Source organism: Bos grunniens, chromosome 7 (genome assembly GCF_055505025.1).
Source record: "Bos grunniens cultivar Pamir isolate PY7600 chromosome 7, Bosgru_T2T1.0, whole genome shotgun sequence".
In the NCBI taxonomy this organism is placed as follows: Eukaryota; Metazoa; Chordata; class Mammalia; order Artiodactyla; family Bovidae; genus Bos; species Bos grunniens.
The window spans coordinates 38738631-38763154 of NC_141171.1; the positions used below are offsets into that span (position 1 = coordinate 38738631).

A 24524-nucleotide genomic window follows, 5' to 3' on the forward strand; every position below is an offset into this window, starting at 1 on the left:
GCATATACCCACATAAAAGCTTTTCTATTATGCTTATAAAGACTTAAGAAAGAAAATTTTTTTAAAAAGGATGGAGAAATTGGAAAACATGCTGAATGAAATAGTAGCACTGATTTTGAAATAGAAGAAGTAAAATAAACTAGATAAAAGTAAAAATCATCATAGAGTGTACTTGTTTTTAAACATGACTGCTCAATAGAAACACATCTGGAGCTTTGGAGAAAAAAGTAATACCTGGGCATTTGTATTCTTCAAGAAATTCCAAGATAATTTTGATATCCATCTGGATTTTAAAAAGTGATTACAGGTTTTTCTATAAAATGGTAGTTTAGTCTTAAAGAATTCTAGTATTTTTTGTTGACTGTTATTATTTTTTGTTGACTGTCATGGTTTCTTTTAGATATTGGTGTTCTCTTGTAGATCACTGAGTTTCCTGAATACAATTGTTTTGAGTTCTTTGATAATTCATAGATCTCTGTTACTTTATGATTAGTTTCTGGAGATCTATTTTGATTTTTTGGGATGTGTTTCCTTGTTTCTTCGTATATTTCATAATCCCTCCTCCCCCTACCCCCCTGCCCCTATTTTCATGCATTTGAATTTGATTAAACAGCCACTTTTCTGAGTCTTTACAGAGATGCTTCATATAGGGGAAGGCATACCAATCATCTTGGCTAGAGATTCTGGGGACCTCTGGAGTCTTTTTTGTAGAATGGGTTTGTGTGGACTTGTGTGTGTAGTTTCCTAATCAGAGAGGTTTGTCTATTTCTTTTTCGGGAGTTTGCAATCTCTTGCTTCATCTTGTGTTTTTCTGCAGTACTGCAAGTTAGTTGTTGCTATTGCAACAAGCTTTCTCACTGTCTTTAATTCTCAGCAGCTCCCAGGTATCTAAAGAAGCCAGCTCTCTGTTAGCTCCCACAAGCAGGCCAAACAGGTACTAGTCCCTTGGGCAATTTTCTAAAAACCCAGATTTCCAAATGCTCCCTCTTTTACCTCCCTTTGTAGAGAGAAGCCAGGATTTTAGTACTTTCTCCCAGTCTTACCAATCTGGCCCCTGTCTATGTCACTATAGCCCCTCTGGTTCCACAACATGTTGTTCCCTCTCTCCCTTATTTGTAGTGCCTCCAAGAGTCCAAACTATGTGACTTCTGTTGGGTTCCCAGTCAGATTAGACAGAAACGCAAAAACTTCAATGTTGGACACCTCCAACATTCAGCTTTAAGGGGGGAGCTCAATTGTGCTTGCTTTCGGAGTGGCAGTCTCAGGTAAAGTGGATTGGCTCTTTTAATCCATTTCAGTGCTGTTTTTCATGGGTTTGTACTTGCCCTGGGGTACTGTAACTTCCTAACTGATTCTGCCTTCCTGTTGAGGAACTGCCAGAATGTTTTGCAAAGGTGTCTACCTCTACATAAGCACCTATTTAACAAAGCTGTCCTGGTTGGTGTCAAGTGCTATCTCATTACTGTGGTTTTGATTTGCATTTCCCTGATGACTGACAATATTGAACATCTTTTTTTATATGTTTTTTGATCAGTTAAAATGTTTATTGGGCTGTTTGTCTCTATTATTTAATTGTAAGAATTCTTTACATGGTCTATATATAAGTCCACGTTAGGTATGATTTGCACATATTTTCTCATATTTTATGGGTCACCATTTATATTCTTAATCATATATTTTGAAGCACAGACATTCTTAATTTTGACAAAGTCTGATTTGCCTATTTTTTCTTTGGTTCGTTGTGCTTTTGGTGTCATAGCTAAGTAACCATTGCTTAATCCAGTTGTCTCAGCACAATTTGTAGAGAAGGGTATTCTTTCCCCATTGAATGGTCCTGGCACCCTCTTTGAAAATCTTTTGACCATAAATGTGATGGTTTATTTCTGGACTCTCAGTTCTTTTTTATTAATATATATGTCTAACTATTTGCCAGTACCACAAATTCTTAATCTTTTAGTAATTAATTATTGTAGTTCTGAAATCAGAAAGTGCAAGTCTTCCAACTTTATCCCTTTTCAAGACTATTTTGATTCTTCTGGATTTTTACATTTCTGTATTTATTTTAGGAGCTTCCTATCATTTCTACCAAAAAGCCAGCTGGGATTTTGATAGAGGTTGTGCTGAATCATAGGTCAGTTTGAGCAGTGTTGGCATTGTAACAATGTTAGGTTTTCCAACCTATGAACAAGAGATGGCATTTCATTAATTTAGGTCATCTTTGATTTATTTCAACAATATTTTGTAGTTTTCAGTGTACAACTCTTGCACTTCTTCTGTTCATTTTATCCCTTAATATTTATATCCTTTTTTGGTGCTATTATAAATAAGATTATTTTCTTAGTTTCATTCTTGGATTTCTCATTGCTCGTATGAGTATTGTACAAGTATTGTACAAGTACAATATAGTTGACTTAAAAAATTTTTTTTACTTATTTTTTTAATTGAAGGATAGTTGCTTTACAGAATTGTTGGTTTCTGCCAAACATCAACATGAATCAGACATAGGTGTACATATGTACCCTCCCTTTTTGAAGCTCTCTCCCACTTTCCTCCCCATCCCACCCCTCTAGGTTGTTACAGAGCTCCAGTTTGAGTTCCCACAGTTGACTTTTATATATTGATCTTATGTGTTGCAACCTTGCTGAACTTTTTTTAAAAGCTCTAATCATTTTATTCTGAATTCCTTAGGATTTCCTGTGGTTCCCTAGTAACTCACATGGTAAAGCATGTGCCTGCAATGCAGGAGACCCGGGTTCGATCCCCGGGTCAGGAGGATCCCCTGGAGAAGGAAATGGCAACCCACTCCAGTATTCTTGCCTGGAGAATTTCATGGACAGAGGAGCCTGGCAGGCTATAGTCCATGGGGTTGCAATGTCTTCAGCCAAAAGAGATTGTTTTGTTTCATCCTTTCTAATCTGGGTACATTTTGTTTCTTTGTCTTGCCTAGTTGCCCTAGCTTAATCCTTCAGTGCATTGTTGAGGACAAGTAGAGTGAACAGACATTCTTGTGTTACTCCTGATGTTAGGGAGGAAAGCTTCTGGGATTTCAGCATTTAACTATGATATTTATTTACTGGGATTTTGATACACAGCCTTTCATACTGAGAAAATTCCGTTCTATAGCTAGTTTGTCTTTCAGATTTTTTTTGTGTGCTTACTGAGATGATTATTCCTGTTTATTTCGTTTAATATGACCTATTAACTTTCTTATGGGGGCTTGAATTTTCCTGTCCATCAGACTGTAAACCGACAGGAGGATCAGTCACAATTTCTCAAGGACTTGTCCTCTCTCCTGCTCCCCTTCTACTTGGTGCCGAAGCACCTTTCCTTGTGGTCTCCTGGGGATTGGGATACAGTTTACTTCTGTTTCACTGTAACTCTGAGGATAGAGTCTTTTGGGGCCCAAGTTTAGTCTCCTTTAAACTCCTGCCTCCCAACAGGGTTGCCAAGAAGTCCTCAGGACAAAATCAGTTTCAGTGCTCTCCTTATTTCCGTGGGCTATTACTTTCCATTGGATTTTGGTTTATAATTCTTTACAGTTTAGTCAGTTTTTACTTTGTTTAAGATAGATTTTTAAACATATTTACGCAGTATTTGTATTTACTTTCAACAGTTGATTTGGGCTGAGTAACTTGCCATTATTATGAACAGTTGTTTATATTTTTGCCTCCCCCGCCCCCTTTAAATTCTTTTTCCTCTGAGATCCCAGAACCAGAGAAGTAGAGGATTTAAAAATCTGTATTGGTGGATTGATGTTGCTGTTAGTATTCTAGTTTCTTGGAAAATACCAGTGTTTTGAAGAAAAGATCTAACTCAGGGTAAAGTTTACGTTCTACAAAAGTCACACACTTTTTAAGTGTGCAAGCAAATGTTTTTTAGTAAATTTACTGAGTTGTACAAATATCCCTATAAATCAGTTTTTGAATATTTATAGCATTTCTGTGGAGAAGGCAATGGCATCCCACTCCGGTACTCTTGCCTGGAAAATCCAATGGACGGAGGAGCCTGGTAGGCTGCAGTCCATGGGGTCGCTAAGAGTCAGATACGACTGAGCGACTTCACTTTCACTTTTCACTTTCATGCATTGGAGAAGGAAATGGCAACCCACTCCAGTGTTCTTGCCTAGAGAATCCCAGGGACAGGAGAGCCTGGTGGGCTGCCGTCTATGGGGTCACACAGAGTCGGACACGACTGAAGTGACTTAGCAATAGCAGCAGTAGCAGCAGCATTTCTGTAAGATACATCATAGTTAGCCCCTGTTCCTATTCCTAGTCCCAGGCAACCACTTGTCTACTCTCTTATCTCTATAGATTTGCTCTTTCTGGACATTTTATATTAATGGAATTATACAATGCATGATCTTTTTGTCTTTGTTTTTTCATTTAATATAATGTTTCTGTGGATTACTAATATTGTGGCATGTAGCAATATCTTACTCATTTTGGCAGTGTACCCAGGATTACCCATGTCCCTGATGTCATATTTCTCATTTCCAGCGTGTTCCTCACTTTGAACATCCTACCTTGCACTCGGGGACTCCCACAACAAGCGTGCCCCATGTCCTGTGCATGCTGGGCACCTCATCTTTCTCTGCACCTGCCAGGAAAATCCCACATTCAGGGTGCCCCATGCCTAAAACACCCCTACTTTATAACTTTCTATGTCTTGAGAACCCTATATTCTGTGCACCTAGCACCTGGGCACCCGGGCCGCAGATATGGATGGCTCTGCTTACCTGTTCCCTGCTTTCCAACGCTTGCCCTCTTTTTGTTGTGCCCAGTGTCTTGGGCCCCCATGCTGACTGCCCTGTGTGCTGTACCCTAGTTTACCCCAGTGCTTGCTAAGCCTGTGACCTTTTCTTTTGTGTTCCTTTTATTAAGAGAACACCCATATTGCCACATTAAAATGAGGCAGGAATAACATTCTCTGAAGTCACCATAATATGAAGTACTCCTGGCCCCTTGAGTAGATTGTATCCAGCATTCTGTAGGCATTAGCCTCTGCTCCCAAAGAGTTTATGGTATAGTAAAATGATTCTTGTTGTTGTTCAGTCGCTAAGTCTTGTCTGACCCTTTGCCACCCCATGGACTGCAGCATGCCAGGCTTTGCTGTCCTTAACAATCTCCCAAAATTTGTGCAAATTCCTGTCCATTGAGTCAGTGATGCTGTCTAACTGTCTCATCCTCTGCAGTACGAAAAATAAAGTGATTACAACGTGTGAAGTATATTAAGACTAGGATAAAGTTTTATAGGGAAATTATAATAGATACTTGTTTCACTGTTAATTCAAAGAGAAATGGTATGGTACTTTGATATTTTGGTTATAAAACATGGCAAGAGCTATTTTTTTAAAGCAGGTACCCAGAATTCTATATCTTATCTTTTCTGTTGGGGTACATGCCATACATTTTAAAATGTTATATTGGCATACATTTAATGGTATATGGATAACTATTTTTTTGATGTTTCTAAAGTGAAACTCATCACAACTGTGATAGAAAGTACGTGTGAAATGCTTTTGAAATTCATGTTGTAGTACTGATTGGGTAAATATTCTATCTGGATATTCATCAAATATTCTGCATAATCCAGCGAGAAGTTGTTGTTTAGTCACTAAGTTGTGTGATTCTTCTGCAGCTCTATGGACTATAGCTCACCAGGCTTCTCTGTCCATGGGATTTCCCAGGCAAGAACACTGGAGTGGGTTGCCACTTACTTCTCTAGGGGATCTTCCCAACCCAGGGATCAAACCCATGTCTCTTGCTTTGGCAGGCAGATTCTTTACCGTTGAACTACCTGGGAACCCCCTTAAGAGAGATGCTACGTGGTGTTCTTTATGAACTTGCCTGATTTAGAATCTGTATTGTATTATTAGCTCTGTTGCTGTAGGACACTGTGTGCTCTGCTGTGCCTAGTTGCTCAGTCATGTCTGACTCTCTGCGACCCCATGGACTGCGGCCTGGCAGGCTCCTCTGTCCCTGGGATTCTCCAGGCAAGCATGCTGGAGTGGGTGGGCATGCCCTCCTCCAGGGGGTCTTCCTGACCCAGGGATGAAACCCAGGTCTCCCGCATTGCAGGTGGATTCTTTACCATCTGAGTCACCAGGGAAGCTGCTATAGGACTAGTTTCAGTTTAATTTCCTTGAGATTAGGAGGGCTGTTTGTGGATAGAGCAACAAAGGTCTTCCTTCCTCCCAATTTTTGCATAAGATAAACCATAGCAAATCATTTTTACCCTCCTGGAGCTTAAATCATGGTGTTTTTTGTGAATTTCCTATTTCTCTTCCTTTGGGAATGCAGAGATGGTTATAATGAAAACATTGGGTTTCTCTCTAACTTTTTGTTTAATACTGAACTTGTGCCTCTTGTTTTAGCTGTGCGAACAGAGAAGAAACGCCTTAGGAAGCCAAGCAAGTGGCTTCTGGAATATACAGAAGAATATGATCAGATATTTGCTCCTAAGAAAAAACAAAAGAAGACACAGGAACAGGTGCACAAGGTATATTCCAACATTTCAACAATGTTTTATCAGTCCTTTTAGGATACTGCAATTTTGCCTTCAGTATCATGTTTCATCTTAACGGGACAATAGTTTCGTTAACTGGAATCTTGTTTTGTAGTTTTTTATTTCCAGTTTCTGGCATAGTATTTAGCATATACAGAAAAGGTATAAATGATTCTATATACTATGTGTATATAGTGTGTGTATGTATATTTTCCCCTTTTGCTTTTGAAATGATTTTAATGATTTAGAAGTATTACTGTGATAAAATATTTAGTAAAAAATAATACAAATAATATAAAAATAATAGCTTGATCCTGATTCTGTCAACAAATGTTACAGTATCTATTTGCTTTATTTTTCACTTGAATTGCTTGAAACTCAAAATATTTTAAAGTAAATAGGAGATATTTTGCAGAGAAGGCAATGGCACCCCACTCCAGTACTCTTGCCTGGAAAATCCCATGGACAGAGGAACCTGGTAGGCTGCAGTCCATGGGGTCACGAAGAGTCGGACACGACTGAGTGACTTCACTTTCTCTTTTCACTTTCATGCATTGGAGAAGGAAATGGCAACCCACTCCAGTGTTCTTGCCTAGAGAATCCCAGGGATGGGGGAGCCTGGTGGGCTGCCGTCTATGGGGTCACACAGAGTTGGACACGACTGAAGTGACTTAGCAGCAGTAGCAGCAGAAGAGATATTTTGACTCTGTTTCCCTAGGTAATATGCACCTCTAAAAATCTAATGACAAATCCTTATTCAGATTTCTCCAGTTATTTCCTAACCTTTATATTTAATTTATCTGAAACAAGATCCAGTCCAGGGCTACACTTTATATCTTACTGTTGTATTTCTTAAATCACTTTAAATCCGGGACAGTCCCTGCTTTGATGACCCTATGTAAGTGATGAGAGTGACATATTAAGAGTATCTGCCTTCTCAGTTTGCTTCTAGGTTCCCTGTTAAGTGGTGGTTTTAACTAATATTTTGATAGATTCAAGTTAAACATTTTGGCTAGATTACATCATAGCTGTTGCATGACATTGGAAAGTATTTAACCTCCACTAGCTCAAAATGGTGATTAACTGATGTCTGTGGTTTGAGTTATGCTTCACCTCTTTTGATCAAGCAACAGTACATGTATAATTAATTTGACTCCAACAGAATATCCTGTTTCCCATCAGCTATTTCCCTGATTTTTTAAATCAATTATAATTCCTTGTCTATATCAATAATTTCATTTGAGGTTATAAAATTGAAGACTTTCAGATTTTATTATTTCTTCTGCTTATATTATCTGGCAATCTCATTTTATAGTATAGAAATGGGTATGTTTCTTTCCCATTAATGTATCAGTTCAACGTTAGAAGTTTATTATTAGCTGCTTTTATTGATGACACATTAGGGAATCTTTTGGAGAAGGAAATGGCCAACCCACTCCAGTATCTTTGCCAGGAGAATTACATGGACAGGAGCCTGGCGGGCTACAGTCCACGGGGTCTCAAAGAGTCGGACACGGCAGAGAAACTAACACTTTCAGTTTAGGGAATCTTTTTTGTCTTTTTTTAGATCATCACTATGGCCTTAATGAATTTTTATAGCTTTAGTGTTTCTCAGTCTCTGTGATGTTGTATGATGTGCTTTGGAAACGAACCAAGATCATTCTGTCGTCCCTGAGATCATTTTGTCGTTTTTGTTGTATCTGTCAATGACGTTTTTACCCTTTAAAATTATAGTGAAATATATATATATAACATAAAATTGATCATTTTAACCTTTTTTCCTCCCACTTTTTGCCTATTTTTGTTCTTGGCTGTGCTGGCTCTTCTTTGCTGCACGTGGGCTTTCTCTAGTTGTGGCACGTAGTGGGTGCACTTCGTTGTGGTGCACAGACTCCTCATGGTGGTAGCTTGTCTCGTGCAGCGTAGGCTCTAGGCGTGCCAGCCTCAGTAGTGCAGTGTGCGGCCTCGAAAACACAGGCTCAGTAGTGTTGTCAGCGGGCTCAGTTGCTCTGTGTCATGTGGAATCTTCCCAGACCTGGGATTGAACCTGTGTCTCCTGCACTGGCAGATTCTTATCCAACTGTGCCACCGGGGAAGTCCCTGACCATTTTTTAAGTGTAAAATTCTGTGGCATTAAGTATGCCATCATTGTCTTTGGAACTTTTTCATGTTCCCAAACTGAAACTCAGTACCTGTTAAAATGTTTCCACTTCCCCCTTCCTTTAACCCCTGGCAACCACCATTCTATTTTTTTGTCCTGTGAATTTTCCTATTTACAGAATTCACCTCATACAATATTTGTCCTTTTATGTCTGCTCATCTCAGTTAATGTTATGTCTTCAGGTTTCTCCCATTTGTAGCATGTGTCAGGATTTCATTCCTTTATAAGTGCATTATTCTTTTTAACCCTTAAACCACAACACTTTTGGCCTATGGATTGCCCGTTTATCTTTTGTTCTTAGGTAAGTTCCCGCTGTGAAGAGGAAAGCCTTTTAGCCCGATGTCGATCTAGTGCTCAGAACAAACAGGTGGATGAGAATTCTTTGATTTCAACCAAAGAAGAGCCTCCAGTTCTTGAAAGGGAGGCTCCATTTTTGGAAGGGCCCTTGGCTCAGTCAGAACTTGGAGGTGGACATGCTGAGTTGCCACAGCTGACCTTATCTGTACCTGTGGCTCCGGAAGTCTCTCCACGGCCTGCCCTTGAGTCTGAGGAATTGCTAGTTAAACCACCAGGTAAGATGGGGATGGGTCTCAGTATGTAAGTGGGTATACTTGGAGGACGCAGGAGATTTTAGTATATTTTGATGGAAAGCCAGTAGTGTATCTGTGTACAACAAACTATCCATTTTGATCCTGGGAAATTCTAATAGTATTGGCTAATGGATACAGCTACTGATCATAAATTGGTGGTGTACTGTCAGGAAGACATATTAAAAAAAAAAAAAACTAGGCACCTTATACTGTTACTGCTCTTCATAATTGTTGATCAACCACAGTGTGAATCAGCACTCAGACTAGGATTCTGGGGAAGAGCACTGCATACTCGTTGAGTAAACACATAAAAATTATACTTCAGATACTGATTTTACCAATCTTTGTGTTACTTGGGAAGGTGTTTTTAATTTTATATTTTTTTTAATACTGACTATTGAGTATTGTAGTCAGCCAAGGAAAATTCTGCATGTAACTTTCTTAAATTCCCAAGAATTGCTTGTGATGTTATTCTTTAGAAAGGTGTCCAGTTGTGCAGAATCAAACAAGACAGAATCAAAAAGAATAATAAAGATGGTCAGCAGTACATTCCCCATTATGCGCCAAACTGTTATTTGGCTGTTTTATATAATTCTTAAGAGCAGTCCTATATAGTAAATAAGTGTCTCTACTTATTTAGGAACAGAACAAAAGTTCTACTTTTGGTCCATTTATGCCCAGAATTCTGGCTCTGTTGAATTCACTTCTCTTTTTTTTTTTTTTTTAACCACCAGTTGATTACTCTAAAGGCAGTTCTGCCCTTTCGATTTCTCCCTTAGTTCATTTGTGTATATACACACACATTGACATAAGAACAGCCTCACATTAGTTTGTGTCTATATTCAGAACTATTTTCTTATTTTGTTTTACATTAACTAGTATTTTAGAATAAATAAATTTTTACCCTGTCTCTTCCCAGAATATCATGAGAAAAACAAAAAAATAGGATGACTAATTTTTGCATGATATATAGGTTTTTTAAGAAATCAGCTTGTGCCCAGTTTCTAAATCATCTAATGAAAAGATACATGCATTTCAGGAAATTATGAAAGTAAGCGTCAGAGAAAACCAACTAAGAAACTTCTTGAATCCAATGATTTAGACCCTGGATTTATGCCCAAGAAAGGGGATCTTGGCCTTACTAAAAAGGTATGTTAATTTTAGTCAATTCTAAAATAGGGTTGCATCCAGGAAATAGGGGATTTTAAAAACAAATCTTTTAGTAATACCTATAACATCAATGCACATGTACATAGAAATTCTAGAATGTCAGAATATATATGGTTGATCTGAGTGATTCTACATTAAAAGACCATTTTGCATTTGCATGGACATATGTACCTGTTGGTTTTAGATTTTCTTTTCAAATGAAAATGAAAAAAGCCTTTACAATTGAGTAAAGTTTGCATTTGTTGTAATCTCTCTTCTGGGCTCAAAACCTCTTACCTGATTTCTACTTCACTTCTGTCTCTACAAGCCACTGTAAGTTAATGCCATTGCATTCACTGTCTGCGTAATACCTCAGAGAAGACCCTGTTCAACTATATTCCAGGCAGAAACATTTCATCTTCAGTTTTGTGAACTTGGTTCCCATTAGCCAAGAAGGCATAATTCTATAGTAGTTAGAAATAGAAAATTATTTTCTAATTCTATAATGGATGATAACTGGATATTGATTTCTTAGGATATATCCTGTTCTTTTTGTATTTGAGGAAAAAGTATATGTTAAAGTTTCAGTTGTAGGATGCACAGATTTCCTGTTTTTAAATATATATATATATTTATTTGGTTGCATTTGGTCTTACAATAGTTATGGCACACAGGATCTTTCATTATGGTGGACAGACTCTCTAGTGTTTGCACTTGGGCTCAGTGCTTATGGCGTCCATTGCTCTGTGGCATGTAGGATCTTAGTTCTCTGACCAGAAATCGAACTTGCATCCCCTGCACTGCAAGGAGATTCTTAACCACTGGACCACCAGGGAAACCGCCAGATTTCCTGTTTTTAGACATTCTTTTTCCTTAAAGAAAAAATGTAAGATTGTAATCAAGTCATAAATAAATTGAGTTTCTGGAATTCTTTTCTTAGCCCTGGCAAACTTCTAATCTTTAATCCTATATTAAGTCCCCTTGTTTTTGTTAGTCACCCACCAGTAAATGTAAAGTTTATTTGTATTTTTATTAATATATTATTTTAAAAAGTCATTTTATGTACTTTAGTTTTTCTTCTCAAAGCAATCTTATGTGACATGGACTTTTCAGTTTTTCTTAGGTTCATCTCCTGCCCTCTGCATTTTCTCTGCAGTTTGTGCAACCTTCAGTGACAATATGTCTCCAACTCACTACCTCTTGTTGTTCCTTATACTCTAGTAAGGCTGAGAACATCTCCTGCAGTGCTTTCTCTCCTGACTTGTATTATTCAAATCATAGCCACTTTGCAAGATTGTTGGAAAAGGGCCAGGGAAACTGGGATTCAGTTGAGCATGGAAGTGACTTTTGCAGTCAGATGATAGATTTAATAGGTGAGTCATGGGAGGCCTGTTGTCTTACTGCTAGAAGTGCGGCACTGCAAATATCAAAAGCAAGTAAGAATTCAGGCGAGTTAAGTGAATGATCCCCTCCTCCCATTTTGTGCTAAGCTGCTTCAGTCATGTCCAACTCTGTGTGACCCTATGCAGTGCAGCCTACTAGGTTCCTCTGTCCATGGGATTCTCCAAGCAGGAATACTGGAGTGGGTTACCATTTCCTTCTCCAGGGGGTTGGTCTTCCCGACCCAGGGATTGAACCTGTGTCTCTTACATCTCCTGCCTTGACAGGCAGGTTCTTTACCACTGCTGCCATCTGGGAAGCTCTACGGAGCTATATTTGACATACCTAAGTTAATGATTTGAAGAAATAAGATGAAATTCGAATCCTCAGTTTTGAGGTTTTGAGACTGTGTTACTTAAAAAATAGTGTTAATTTGTTGTATAATAACTGTAAATGGAGACCTTTAAAATTGTATTTTAAAAAAGTTAATCTGTGTAACCTTGCTCTGTCCAAAGTAGGTTTCTAATCTGAAATTTAAGAGGATAAAAAGCATGATTTAGTTGGAACTTCCTTGGCTGTCCAGTGGTTAAAAGAGTCCTCACTTCTACTTCAGGGGGCAGAAAACACATGGTTTAGTTGATGTGTGTGTGTGTGTGCTCACTTGCTCAGTTGTGTCCTTCTCTTTGTGATCCTATGGACTGTAGCCTGCCAGGCTCTTCTGTTCATTGGATTTCCCAGGCAAGAATACTGGAGTGGGTTGCCATTTTCTACTCCAGGGGATCTTCCTGACCCAAGGATCAAACCAGTGTTCTTCTGCATTTCCTGGTGGATCCTTTTTCCACTGTTCCACCTTGGATGCTGATATAGTTAATACACTTAATTTTAATAAGCGAATGTGTCCCAGAACTCTTGAGATTTAATTTACACCAATAAAATGCACAGATCTTAATTGTTTGATGTCAGTTGATAGACAGTTGAATATACCATGTAAGTACCAGCCAAACTAAGTATGCTATATAAATCCACTACCCCCAGAAGTTCTCTTGTGCCCCCTTTCATTAATTATCCATTCTCGTCTCTTCGAGAGGCAAAACTTTCTAACTTCTGTTACCATAGGTTAGTTTTGCTTGTTCTTAAAGTTTTGGTTGCGCTGGGTCGTCATTGCTGCAGGTGGGCTTTCTCTGGTTGTGGTGTGCAGGCCTCCTGTGATGGCTTCTCTTGTTGCAGAATATGGGCTCTCTAATGCATGGACTTCCATAGTTGCAGATTACAGCCTCAGTAGTTGTCGCAAATGGGCCTCGTTGCCTCGTGGTCTGTGGAATCTTTCTGGAGTAGGGATCGAACTTGTGTCCCCTGTATTAGCAGGCAGATTCTTAACCCCCAGACCATCAGGGAAATCCAGTTTTGCTTGTTCTTAAATGTCATATATTTTGTTTTGTTTTTGTTAGCTGGCTACTTTTATTCAACACACTTATTTGAGATCCATCCACAAAGTTGCTATTTCAGTAGTTCATTTCCTTTTATTGCTGGGTAGTAGTTCAAGTACAGTTTGCTTGTCGTTTTTCCTGTTGAGGCACATTTGTGTTTTCATTTTGGGGCTATTAATCATAAGGCTGATATGAATATACTCAGAATCTTTTTGTATACACATATTTTCATTTTCCTTGGTGTTGTAAATACTTAGGGTTGGGAATGCTGGCCCATAAATGTTTTCCTTTTAAATAAAATGCCAAACACTTCTCCAAAGTGCTTGTGCAACTTCACATTCCCACCAGTGGTATATCAAAGTTCTGATTGCTCCACATCTTTAACAGCGTTTTGTTTACTGGTCTTTTTAAAGTTTAGCCATTGTAGTGGATATGAAATGATACCTAATTATGGTTTTAATTTGTATTCTCTAGTGACTAATGATTTTGAGCCCCTTATTATGTGCTTACTGTCCATAACAACTATTCAAGCACACATATTTTTGGTTGGGCTGTTCAGCTTTTTTATAGTTGCCTTTTTAGAAGTACTTTTTGTATTTGGAATATGAGTCTGTTGTCAGGTATATATACTGTAAATATTTTTTCCCAGTCTGATGGTTGCCTGTTCATTTTTAAGTTGTATCTTTCATGAAAAGGAATTTTTAAAGTTTTTTTTTATGATTTATATTTTGTGTTTATTTTAAGAAATCTTTGCTTACCACATCAACACAAAGATGTACTTGTTATGATTTCTTTAGGGATTTTATGATTTTGATTTTATGTGTAGATCTTCATTTTTTAAAAAAAAATAATTGATTAATGACTTTATTCAATAGATTTCTGTGAAGAGTGAAGAATAAGGGATAATACTTGTATTAATTTGGCTGCCATGACAAAGCAACACAGGCCAGGCGGCTTACACAACATTAATTTTTGCACAACTCTGGAGGCCAGAGTCTGGGATCAAGGTTTCAGCAGAATTCCTTTCTTCTAAGGTCTCTCTCCGTAGCTTGTAGACGTCCGTCTTCCTCCCTGTGGGCATCACGTGGTTTCCCCTTTGTGTGTCTATGTTCTAAGCTCTTCTTATGAGGACACTAGTCCTTTCCTGCTCAGTAGAGCAGCAAGGGTATGAACAGTGAGAAATGAAGGAGAGTCTGGGGGAGTGAAGTCCATTGTTACCGTAGGGTCCCAGGCTGACCCTCATGTAGGTTATTGGAACCAGGACCCAGGCACCCAGAGAGCTGGGAGGAGGGGGCCTGGAGCAACTCATTTCCTGTCACCGTGTTCCCCCACAGGTCCCTGCTGGGCAGCATCCACTTCTTGCCCCTGGTCTTCCTGAAGGTACCCCTGCTCCTGGGCATGCTTGGTGTTGTCCTCTGGGTCAACAGGCCTCTGAGGAGATCTGGGGGAAGTCCCAGGAAAATTGGTAGCCCCCATGCTCTTCAATGTCTTGTCCAGAGAGAAAGACCGATAAAAGTTGGAGGTTCCATTGCAGTAGGACTTCAGTCTTGCCCAGTTCCAAGGAAGGCAGAGCGGGTGCCGTCAATAATCGAAATGGGAAACAGTCTTTTTTTTCTTTTTCTTTTTTTAGTTTTATTTATTTATTTATTTACTTTACAATATTGCATTGGTTTTGCCGTACATTGACATGAATCTGCCGGGACACGGTCTTTTTCAAATTCTTCTACCTGGGTTGAGCATGTCCTGCTCTGAGAGGCTAAGACAGTCATCTTTTTCTGATGTCATACACTCATTCCTTCACTCACTCATACTCATACACATGGTCTCAGGGGAAGGTTCGGGGATTCATCTCTATAGTTTGAATAAGAATGAAGGGGATCCTGGGACCTCCATTGACCAGCAACATGATGCCTGGAAGAAGAGTCCTTATCTGGGTCAGTGGTCACTTTAACTCAGACCCCAGGGTCCACTTTGATTCTCTCAGCCCCACACCAGTAAGTGTCTGCATTGTTTTGCCTGAGCTCCTGCAGGTGTATTGAGAAGCCGGAGCTAGTGTGTTGAATGAAAACTGCAGATTATAGAATGAAACAGTGCCATTTGCAGCAGCATGCTTGGACCTAGAGATGATGATACTAAGTGAAGTAAACAAGAGAAAGACAAATATCATATGATATCACTTATATGTGCAATCTAAAAAAAAATGATACAAATGAACATATAAAAAACAAACAGACGCAGAGACAAAGAAAATAAACTTATAGTTACCAAGGGGGAAAGGAGAGGGAGGGATAAATTAGGAGTTTACGATTAACATATACACACTACCATATATAAAATAGATAGCCAACAAAGACCTACTGTATAGCACAGGGAACTCAACTCAATATTTTGTATTACTAATAACCTATAAGGGAAAAGATTCTGAAAAAAGTTATGTGTTGTATACAACTGAATCACTTTGCTATATACTTGAAATTAATACAACATTTGTAAATCAACTATACTTCAATTAAAATATTAATTAAAAAAAGAGGTTGAAAACCCCAAAATAAAAAAAGAATATGCAGACGATGACCTGTTGAATGAGGAGGTACAAGCCACTCACATCCAAAAATCCCACTTGGGAAGTGAAGCCCATGAGGTCATTTTGTTTGAAGCTGTTGTTGTTTAGTCCTTAAGTCATGTCCAGCTCTTTGCAACACCATGGACTGTAGCCCACCAGGCTCCTCTCGTCTTTGGATTTCCCAGGCAGGAATACTGGAGTGGGTTGCCATTTCTTTCTCCAGGGTAGATCTTCATTTTTTGAGATGGAGTTTTGAAGTGCATATCCAATTGTTTTAGTACCATTAGTTAAAAACCTCTATTGCTATCCAATTATTTTTCATATTTTTGGTTTCTTTAAGCATTAAATATAATTAATGACCCTGTCACTGTTGAATTTTTAGTTTTTTGGTAGGGAGATAGGAATCAGGTTTGGTGTTAGAACAAGTGAAAATTAGAATTGTTGGTGATGGTTAGACCCAGACTCTGGAGAAAAGTGACCTCTAAGTCAATTCTACTGTCTGACCTAGTCAACTTCACAGTTAAATTCCTGGCTACTCCAAACTGTATTTTGAAACCATCAGGTTGAAACCATGATTCAGCTCAATCTTGGGACTACGTCATGGCTTAACAGGCAGGCCACATCTTTCCTATAAATGGATCAGTCGGTGGCTCAGAGAAAGAGGTAGTCTATTGTGGTATTGGTACCTTAAGAGTGCACTGACTTAATACATATCCATACCAGGCTACACATAAAATAAATGGAATCTTTCATGTACTCTCTAAGGCACTTACAGAGTTCTGTGGTCTTTTTTATTACAAGCAGAGCAAATGGATTTTTATTCACATAGTGTGATTTGTGTGTATGTACCTTGTTATTTATATTTTAACTTAACAAAGTTGTTGATATCAGACATGAGAATATTTTCTGTATTGTTCTCTGACTATAGTTTTGGGAACATTCTGATTTTTTTTGTACCACAACTTTTGGGTTAGTGTTAAAAAACGAAGTATAAATCAATTATCAAAGTAATATAAATGGTAATTTTCTTTAAATTATGTAATCTCTTTTATGTGTTTCTCTATTGGTGTTTTATTCCTTTTAACTAGATACCTAACATTAGCTCTTTGATTTTATTTGACTTTATAAGACTGATTTGCACTGAACATGACGAAAGTTATATTCTTATAGTTTATTAATGTATATAAGAAGCGTTCAGAAATTCACAGCTGCATTTTATGTTGTTTTGACCTCAAACTCTGGGAACTTCATAGCAAGAATAACATCTGTTAAATTTGCTTTTGTGGCCACTAAATTTTTACAGTCATGATGAAGAACATTATTCTTGTAGGAGAAGACATTTTCTTGGAATAGAACTAATTGATACAGGCATTAGTAGTAGGGGAATAAAATGCATAGTAAATTATTCTTAATGTTTAAGGTTGGCTTTTTTTTTTTTTTTTTGGCCATGCTGCATGGCTTGCGGAATCCTATTAATAGTTCCCCAACCAGGGGCCCTTGGCAGTGAAAGCATGGAGTCCCAACCACTAGACTGCCAGGGAATTCACAATATTTTAAGTGTTTTGTTTTTAGTTTCTGTGTTGTTTTAATTTATATTTCTTAATGTACAGCAACTTGAATTAGAAGGACTTTCCATGATACAAACTTTATGTTTAGATTTCACCAAGTAAATAAGTCTGTAAAATCCAGTGGCCGTAAGTATAATATTAGGAAGGTAGATTTTTAAAAACAGGGTGGCGTGGAATAGAATTGAGCTGGTGGGTATATGAGTACATACTTTTTCACTCCCACTTCAATTAGAACAGTGTTCTGCATATGCTCTAAACACTGGAAATCTCTGAGTACACCAGTGTCCTGTGTGTGTGTCCCGCCCAGCCAGTGCCTGTCTGCCCCATGTGATGTTCCTGAGTTTTAGAGCATTTAAAAAATCTGATGCTTTTACTCACAAAGTTTCTTTATTATTGTACTGTTCCTTTAATTGTCCAAAATACCTAAGATTCTATATCTATGTCAATAGGCAGTCCCACTTTTGGCACATAATGTAAAGGATTTAATTTCTACTCCTGTGTAAAACATGATGCACTTTACTTATTTACAGTGTTATGAAGCTGGTCACTTGGAGAATGACATTAATGAATCATGTGCTGCACCTCGTTCTAAAGAGTTTGGTGGAGGTGAGTATCTTGAGATTTAAAAAGTGTATTACAGACATAACTGTGAAGTTGGCTAATGAGAACAGTGAGATTGCAAGTTCTAAGACTTGTTTGCTCAATATGTGCTTCAAATAACACTAGGAAATTGTATGCATTTCCATCTTTATGTTGAAATTAGTTAAATGTTATTAGAATTATATTAGCGTTAAGGAAATGTTAGGAATAGCAGAGAAAAATCAGTTCCTATTCTTACTAGATAATTCTCTATACTGCATCATTCATTACTTTCTTGGCTTTGATTCAGTTCTTATTTCTGTAGAATAGAAATAGAGAATTTGAGTTAAGGGGAAATTGCAAATCATCTTAAGTCTTTTATAGTCTTATATTCTTTTATCACACCCGTGACCTTGGTCAGAGAAGAATTTAAACATTTGAGCCTAGTCTATTATAGTTGCATCCTAAGGCCTTGGGAATCTTCTGGATTAAATTTAAATCTATTTCCTGGAACTTCTGTTTGGTCACCTTGTTTCTGCCCACAGGAAGAATTGACAGTGCTTCATTCAATAACAGATGAAATAATAATAGTTATAGTATCTACCAGGTTCTTTGCTTAAGGACTGTTATCATTAATCAGTCTAAAGCATTACAAGAATTGGGATATTATCTATATTATCCCTATTTGTAGAAGAAACATGAAGATGAAAGAGGCTGGCAGAGTTGGGATATTCAAATCTGACCAAAGTTATTGCCACACTACTGTCTCGTTATCCACTCTGTATTTTCTTTTTTCTCCATTCGAATTCTTTCTACCCCTTTGATCATGTTGTCTGCCAGTGCCATGTATTAATGTGTCATCCCTGAAATATTAGCCTATATTTGAGCACAGTACATCAGATATGGTCTATCAGCAAAAGGTATTATGGGGAGATTGTATTTTTTGTGGTCTTCAGTGTACACTTCTGTAAATGTGATCTGTGATTATTAAGTTTTTCAGCAAGTAAGTTTAGCAGTATATTAACTTATTTTAACCCTGTATGCAGCTATAATATAGGGTGGTGAATTTGTTTCTTTGATTTAAAACAAAAAGTACCTTCAAAATGATATCTGCTCTTTCCATATACACTTGTACTTCGGCTTTTTGTAAAATCTACTGCCCATACGTAATCCTTTGTAAGTTTCATTTAAGTGTTTTCATTGTGAGAAATTTGAACCTTTATTCTGCTACCATATTGACTCTTCCTTTTTAGTCTAGTCTGACAGCTACTTTGATAGCAGAGCTTCTCCATCTCGATCAGGCAGTTCAAGAAGAGAACCCTAAAGCAGTCTTCCAAAGTCCAACCTTCACATTGGTATCTAGCCTAAATATCCAGGAACATTTTACAAAATACCTCTTTAGAGTCCTCCTAATGTTTCTATAACAGAAAGTTGAAATATGTAGAATATAAATTGAAGGAGAGTCTAGACCATTTTCTAAATATGTCAGACTAGGCATTTATTTTACCCTGTTGGATGGTCAAGGTTATAATACCGCTGCATGAATATATCCTTTTGGCTGATAGATGTATTGGTTGGGGTAGGGAGGTGTTCTTCTCTCCTCCTGTAAGCCACATCTTATGTATTTCAATTTTTTATCTTAATCCTTAACTCAGAGAGTGATATACTTTATTGTCTTTAATCTTGGAGGCCTGGTTTTAGTTATCTTTACCTGACTACTAAATGCATTTCCTCCCTATCTGAATGATATTAAAGTCCTTTCTGGAATTAGAAAGTCTTTCATATCAATCATATAAAATGAAATTGCTTTAATAATCTATACATTTACTGTTTAATCTGTATGAAACAGAACATATATATACACCCATACATACATACTTCCCTGTACCTCAGATGCTAAAGCGTCTGCCTACAATGTGGGAGACCCAGGTTCGATCCCTGGGTCAGGAAGATCCTCTGGAGAAGGAAATGGCAACCCACTCCAGTATTCTTACCTGGAAAATCCAATGGATGGGGAACCTGGTAGGCTACAGTCCATGGGGTCGCAAAGAGTCAGACACGACTGAGCGACTTCACTTCATACATACATATATATGTATGTGTATAGCCATTTCCCCAGCTACATATATACTAATGGGTAAGTCTCTTTTTTTTTTCTCTTCCCCTGTTTTCCTCATCTACAAAGTCAGAGAATTAAAATTAAGGTTGGTTTTCACTCTTGACATTCCATAATTCTAGGAGATATCTTTAGTCGAGATTAGAAGTTCTTAGACATGTACATTATCAGCCATCAGGTAACACCTGTTGTCCTATCCTAGGCACCACCAAGCTGTTTGATAAACCAAGGAAGCGAAAACGACAGAGGCATGCTACAGCCAAGTTGCATTGTAAAAAAGTGAAAAATGACATCTCATCAAAAGAAACTCCAAACTCTGAGGTATTACTCAGTTCTTCATCTTTTGACCTTCCATAGTGAAGCTTCTTTTCACAGTAGAGTCCACACCCCTCTTTCCCTTGAGTTTACCTGAAAATAGTATTCTATTGTTAGTAGTGATAAGGAATACTGGAGAAAAGGAGAACCTGATTCTAGTAGAAGTAAGTCAAAACACATATGGTACCTGTGGGCATGACCTTTTTAAAAGATCACACCTCATGCTCTAAATGTCAGATGAAATACATAATTTGTTTCATCATGAAGTAAAATTGTTCTAAAACCAGAGAGCACCAATACCAAGAAAATACATGATCCAAATGAACTTGGATATTGCCCTTTAAACGTTGAGACTGCTACAATTAAGGGAAAAACTCATTTGCTTATATATTGAAACTGCCAACTACTTAATTTAGAGTAATGTTTGTAAATGGTGACTTTTAGGAAACAGAAGTTTAAAGCCATTTCCTTACAGAGCATCACTGAAGTCATTGATGCTATCCCTCACTTTCCAATTCAGGTTAAGAGAGAATTAGAACAAGTCAGGTCAGCATCACACATGGTGCAGAGCATTTCTTTCCAGGACAATATGAATAGAATGCCCAAGGGGGGCATTATTTAGGAAATACTGATCTTGGAAGGACAAATAAGTAATCAAATAAACTTAAGAATGTTTTCTCTCCCTTAGTGAAACCTTAAAATGGAACAGCTCAAAAAGTTCCAGTGGAACAGCCTCAGAGCAGTTAGTGGCAGGGCATGAGGCGCCCACTACCCGCCCAATCACAGCAGGGTTAGAACTAACATTGCATGCAGTCCGCCCGCGTGATTGGCTGAACATCTGTAAGTGCTTAATGGATAGACAAATAGCAGCCCAGAGGGAGGGGGTCAAATGGCGGAGACATCAATAATACAGATGTGGGATGTTATTTTTTTCTCTGCAAGGGAGAACTGATGACACACAGGACAGCTGCAAGCCCCAAGGAGACTGTTGAGGAGGGTGTAGAAAACGACCATGGAATGCCTGCATCTAAAAAGCTGCAGGGGGAACGAGGAGGTGGAGCCGCACTCAAGGAGAATGTCTGTCAGGTAGAGAATGTTTGCCAACTTGCATTTTGATTGCATGCTTATCTTTTAAGAGAAATCGTTGTCTCCCATCTCTTGATGACTTAGTCATGGTTAGAATAAAAATTTTCTGCGATGATTCCAGTGGAATTACTTATCTTCTTTAAGGCTTTAACTCTGCTCTCTCCCCACAAAAAGAGAAGTAAAATAAGTGTTGTCCCTGGGTAGATAACATAAAGTTAGATCTGAGGTGGCAGAGACTCTGTGGTTGCTCAGCCAGAGGTAATTTTGCTGCACTCATGGTGTAAGAATCTTTGGGTTTCTAGGGAATTTTTCAAGGAGAATTGTCACTTTGAGATCTTCTTGGTCTGTTTTGTTTTGTTTGCGTAAGTAGTTATTACTACTTTAGCGAACCTACAGTTTGTATTTCTGTTTAATAAGCATACAGTGTTTTTGTTATATGTTAAGTGTTTTTACATTCACTTTTTGAATACTGCATCATTTAGGTATCATAACAATCTCATAAGATTTTGTTATCGTCATTTTTGTTGTTCAGTTGCCACGCCATCTCCGACTATTTCCAACCCCATCAACTGTAGCATACAGACTGCAGTATCCTTCACTGTCTCCCAGAGTTTGCTCAAATTCATGTCCATTGAGTCAGTGATGCCATCCAACCATCTCTTCCTCTGCTGCCCTCTTCTCTTTTTGCCTTCAGTCTTTCCCAGCATCAGGGTCTTTTCCAGTGAGTCAGCTCTTCACATCAAATGGTCAAAGTATTGGAGCTTCAGCATCAGTACTTCCAGTGAATATTCAGGATAGATTTTTTGTAGGATTGAGTCCTTGCAGTCCAAGGGACTCTCAAGAGTCTTCTCTGGCACCATAATTCAAAAGCATCAATTCTTTAGCGCTCAGCCTTCTTTATGGTCCAGCTCTCACATCCGTACATGACTACTGGAAAGACCATAGCTTTGACTATATGGACCTTTGTTGGCAAAGTGATGTCTTTGTTTTTTAATACACTGTATAAGGAAATTGAGGCACTGGGTGTTAAATAGCTTGCTTGTAGTCACTTTGTGAAGCTAGGATTCAAACCCATATTGCCTGGATTTGAGCCTTAACTGCTATGTTGTCTTGCTTTTCTGTGAAATGTGATGCTATAATGTCAAATGCCTTTATCTTACTTGGGAATAGAGTCAATTAAATGGATGCTTTGGTAATATTTTCTCTTTTCACAGTCTTAATTTACCCTTGTAAATGCATTAAAACTTGCATATAGAAAGTTGAAAATATTAGTGTCTTTTTTCCTAATTGAAACTTCTAAAAAATAAAACTACTCCAGGTATAAAATATTATTATTATGGCCAATATAATTTCAACTCAGTTTGTCTCTTGTTGATTATATTCAGTCCTGCTCGTGGTGTTAGTCCTCAGAGACTTAAGCCCACCAAAATTGTCATATAATATAAGGTATCATGACCCTGTGGTCCTGGTTTGTTTGGATCAGTCTTTGTTTCAGTCTGTTGTGCTTGTATAACTTATTTATTGACAGCACCTTCTTTCATGTTCTGGTGTCCCAATTGGAAAGATGAATTACATGGTCATCCCAATTAAAGGATTAGTCTGTAATATATGGTTAATTTGAAAAATCTATTCTTCAGTACATAGTATACTTGAAGTTTTCCTGTTTGAGTGATGAAGGTGGATTTGTATGAATAGTAGATGATGGGAGGGCCAAACGTGATACTGGCTCAGGATCTTTTGCGGTTCCCCTTTTAATTCCTGGCTGTCTCTAGCCCTTTATTCCCAAAGCTTTTCTCTTTGCTTGCTTATTTAAACTTTGATGTTAGGTGGCCAAGACCTGTTCTGTTTCTTTCGGTTCTTGAAAATATTAGACTTGCCTAGCCATCTTTCCCTTTTTCTTGTCTTACAAAATAAGTATAAGACTTTTTTCATGTTTAGCATTTTTCTGCTGATATTACTATAGGGAAACAAGTGGAAAATCACTATGGGGGAAAATATTCAAAGGTGTAACAAATATTGGGAATTTCCAGGATTTTAATAACTCTTTAAATGTTTTCAAAGCAACAAAGTCAGATTTTTATTTCCTAAGATTCTATCATCATTCACACCCTGTTTTAGATGAGATTAATTTAGAAAGGTGATCTCTCTCATACGGTTCTTGATGTATCTCAAGGGTTGTTCAGATGTCAACCAGAGCCCTTCTGGACTGTTGTGACCCCAACCCAACTGGGCAGTATTTCTTGCTTGAATGATTGCAGTAGCCTCTTTGATTATCTCTGCTTCCCCCCTTCAATTAATTTTTCATGTAGTCATAGGGACCTGTGCTTAGATAAATACCTAACTTCAACCTTCCCTTGGTATAGCTCTCATTATAATGACACACCTTTGTAACTATAATAAAATCTGAAACTCTGTGCAATAATCTATAAGACCACACAGCCAGGCTCTTGTTTGTCTTTTTCTCATTTCTACCACTTCTAACTTTTGTTTGCTTTTGTCCAATGATGTTGACTTTGTGATTCATAAGCATGCAATGGTTTTTCTTATCTGTGGGCTTTCTGTACTTTCTGTCATTTTGGTCTCTTCATATCACATGGCTGACTTATTCAGAGGCCAGTCTAAGAGGCCAATCCTAACCACTTAGTCCAAATTTGCTATTTGAATTCTACCCAGATACTTATTTTCTGATATTTTTGTTTATTCATTTACTTGTATCTTCGTATCCTTAGAATGTAAGAATGATGGGAGCCAGGACCTTGTTGTTTCTGGCATAAAGGAGGTAATTAAATACTAGCTGAATGAATGGTGGTATTTTTTGTTTCTGCCAGAGCTGCTTCTTAATTTTTGCTTTAATGAAGACTTTCTGCTTGGGATTTTTAAAACCTTTCTCTATAGACAGATCTGTTTTCTTTTTCCTAACAGAACTGTGAGAAACTGGGTGAGCTGCTATTATGTGAGGCTCAGTGCTGTGGGGCTTTCCACTTGGAGTGCCTTGGATTAACTGAAATGCCCAGAGGAAAGTTTATCTGCAATGAATGTCGCACAGGTAAAGTAGATAGGTCTTCTTCCAGGGAAGTTTTGAGCTT

General features: G+C 38.0%; 1 protein-coding gene across 32 annotated transcripts in view; it reads left to right on the plus strand.

Moving 5' to 3' along the window:
* Positions 1-24524, plus strand: part of NSD1 (nuclear receptor binding SET domain protein 1) — a 154539-nt gene that overhangs the window by 85849 nt on the left and 44166 nt on the right. For 26 of the 32 annotated variants that reach the window (XR_015167238.1, XM_086410889.1, XM_086410878.1 and 23 more), the window contains 7 exons: positions 6374-6498; positions 8967-9237; positions 10295-10404; positions 17873-17948; positions 20240-20358; positions 21295-21438; positions 24361-24484. Coding sequence is in view for 25 of the 32 variants with exons in the window: in XM_086410889.1 (XP_086267015.1) it covers positions 6374-6498; positions 8967-9237; positions 10295-10404; positions 17873-17948; positions 20240-20358; positions 21295-21438; positions 24361-24484 (969 nt within the window). In the remaining 7 variants the exon portion in view is untranslated. Of the gene's footprint in view, positions 1-6373; positions 6499-8966; positions 9238-10294; positions 10405-17872; positions 17949-20239; positions 20359-21040; positions 21193-21294; positions 21439-24360; positions 24485-24524 lie in introns of all 32 variants that reach the window. The other 6 variants (XR_015167240.1, XR_015167241.1, XR_015167239.1 and 3 more) reach the window with 3 other exon arrangements.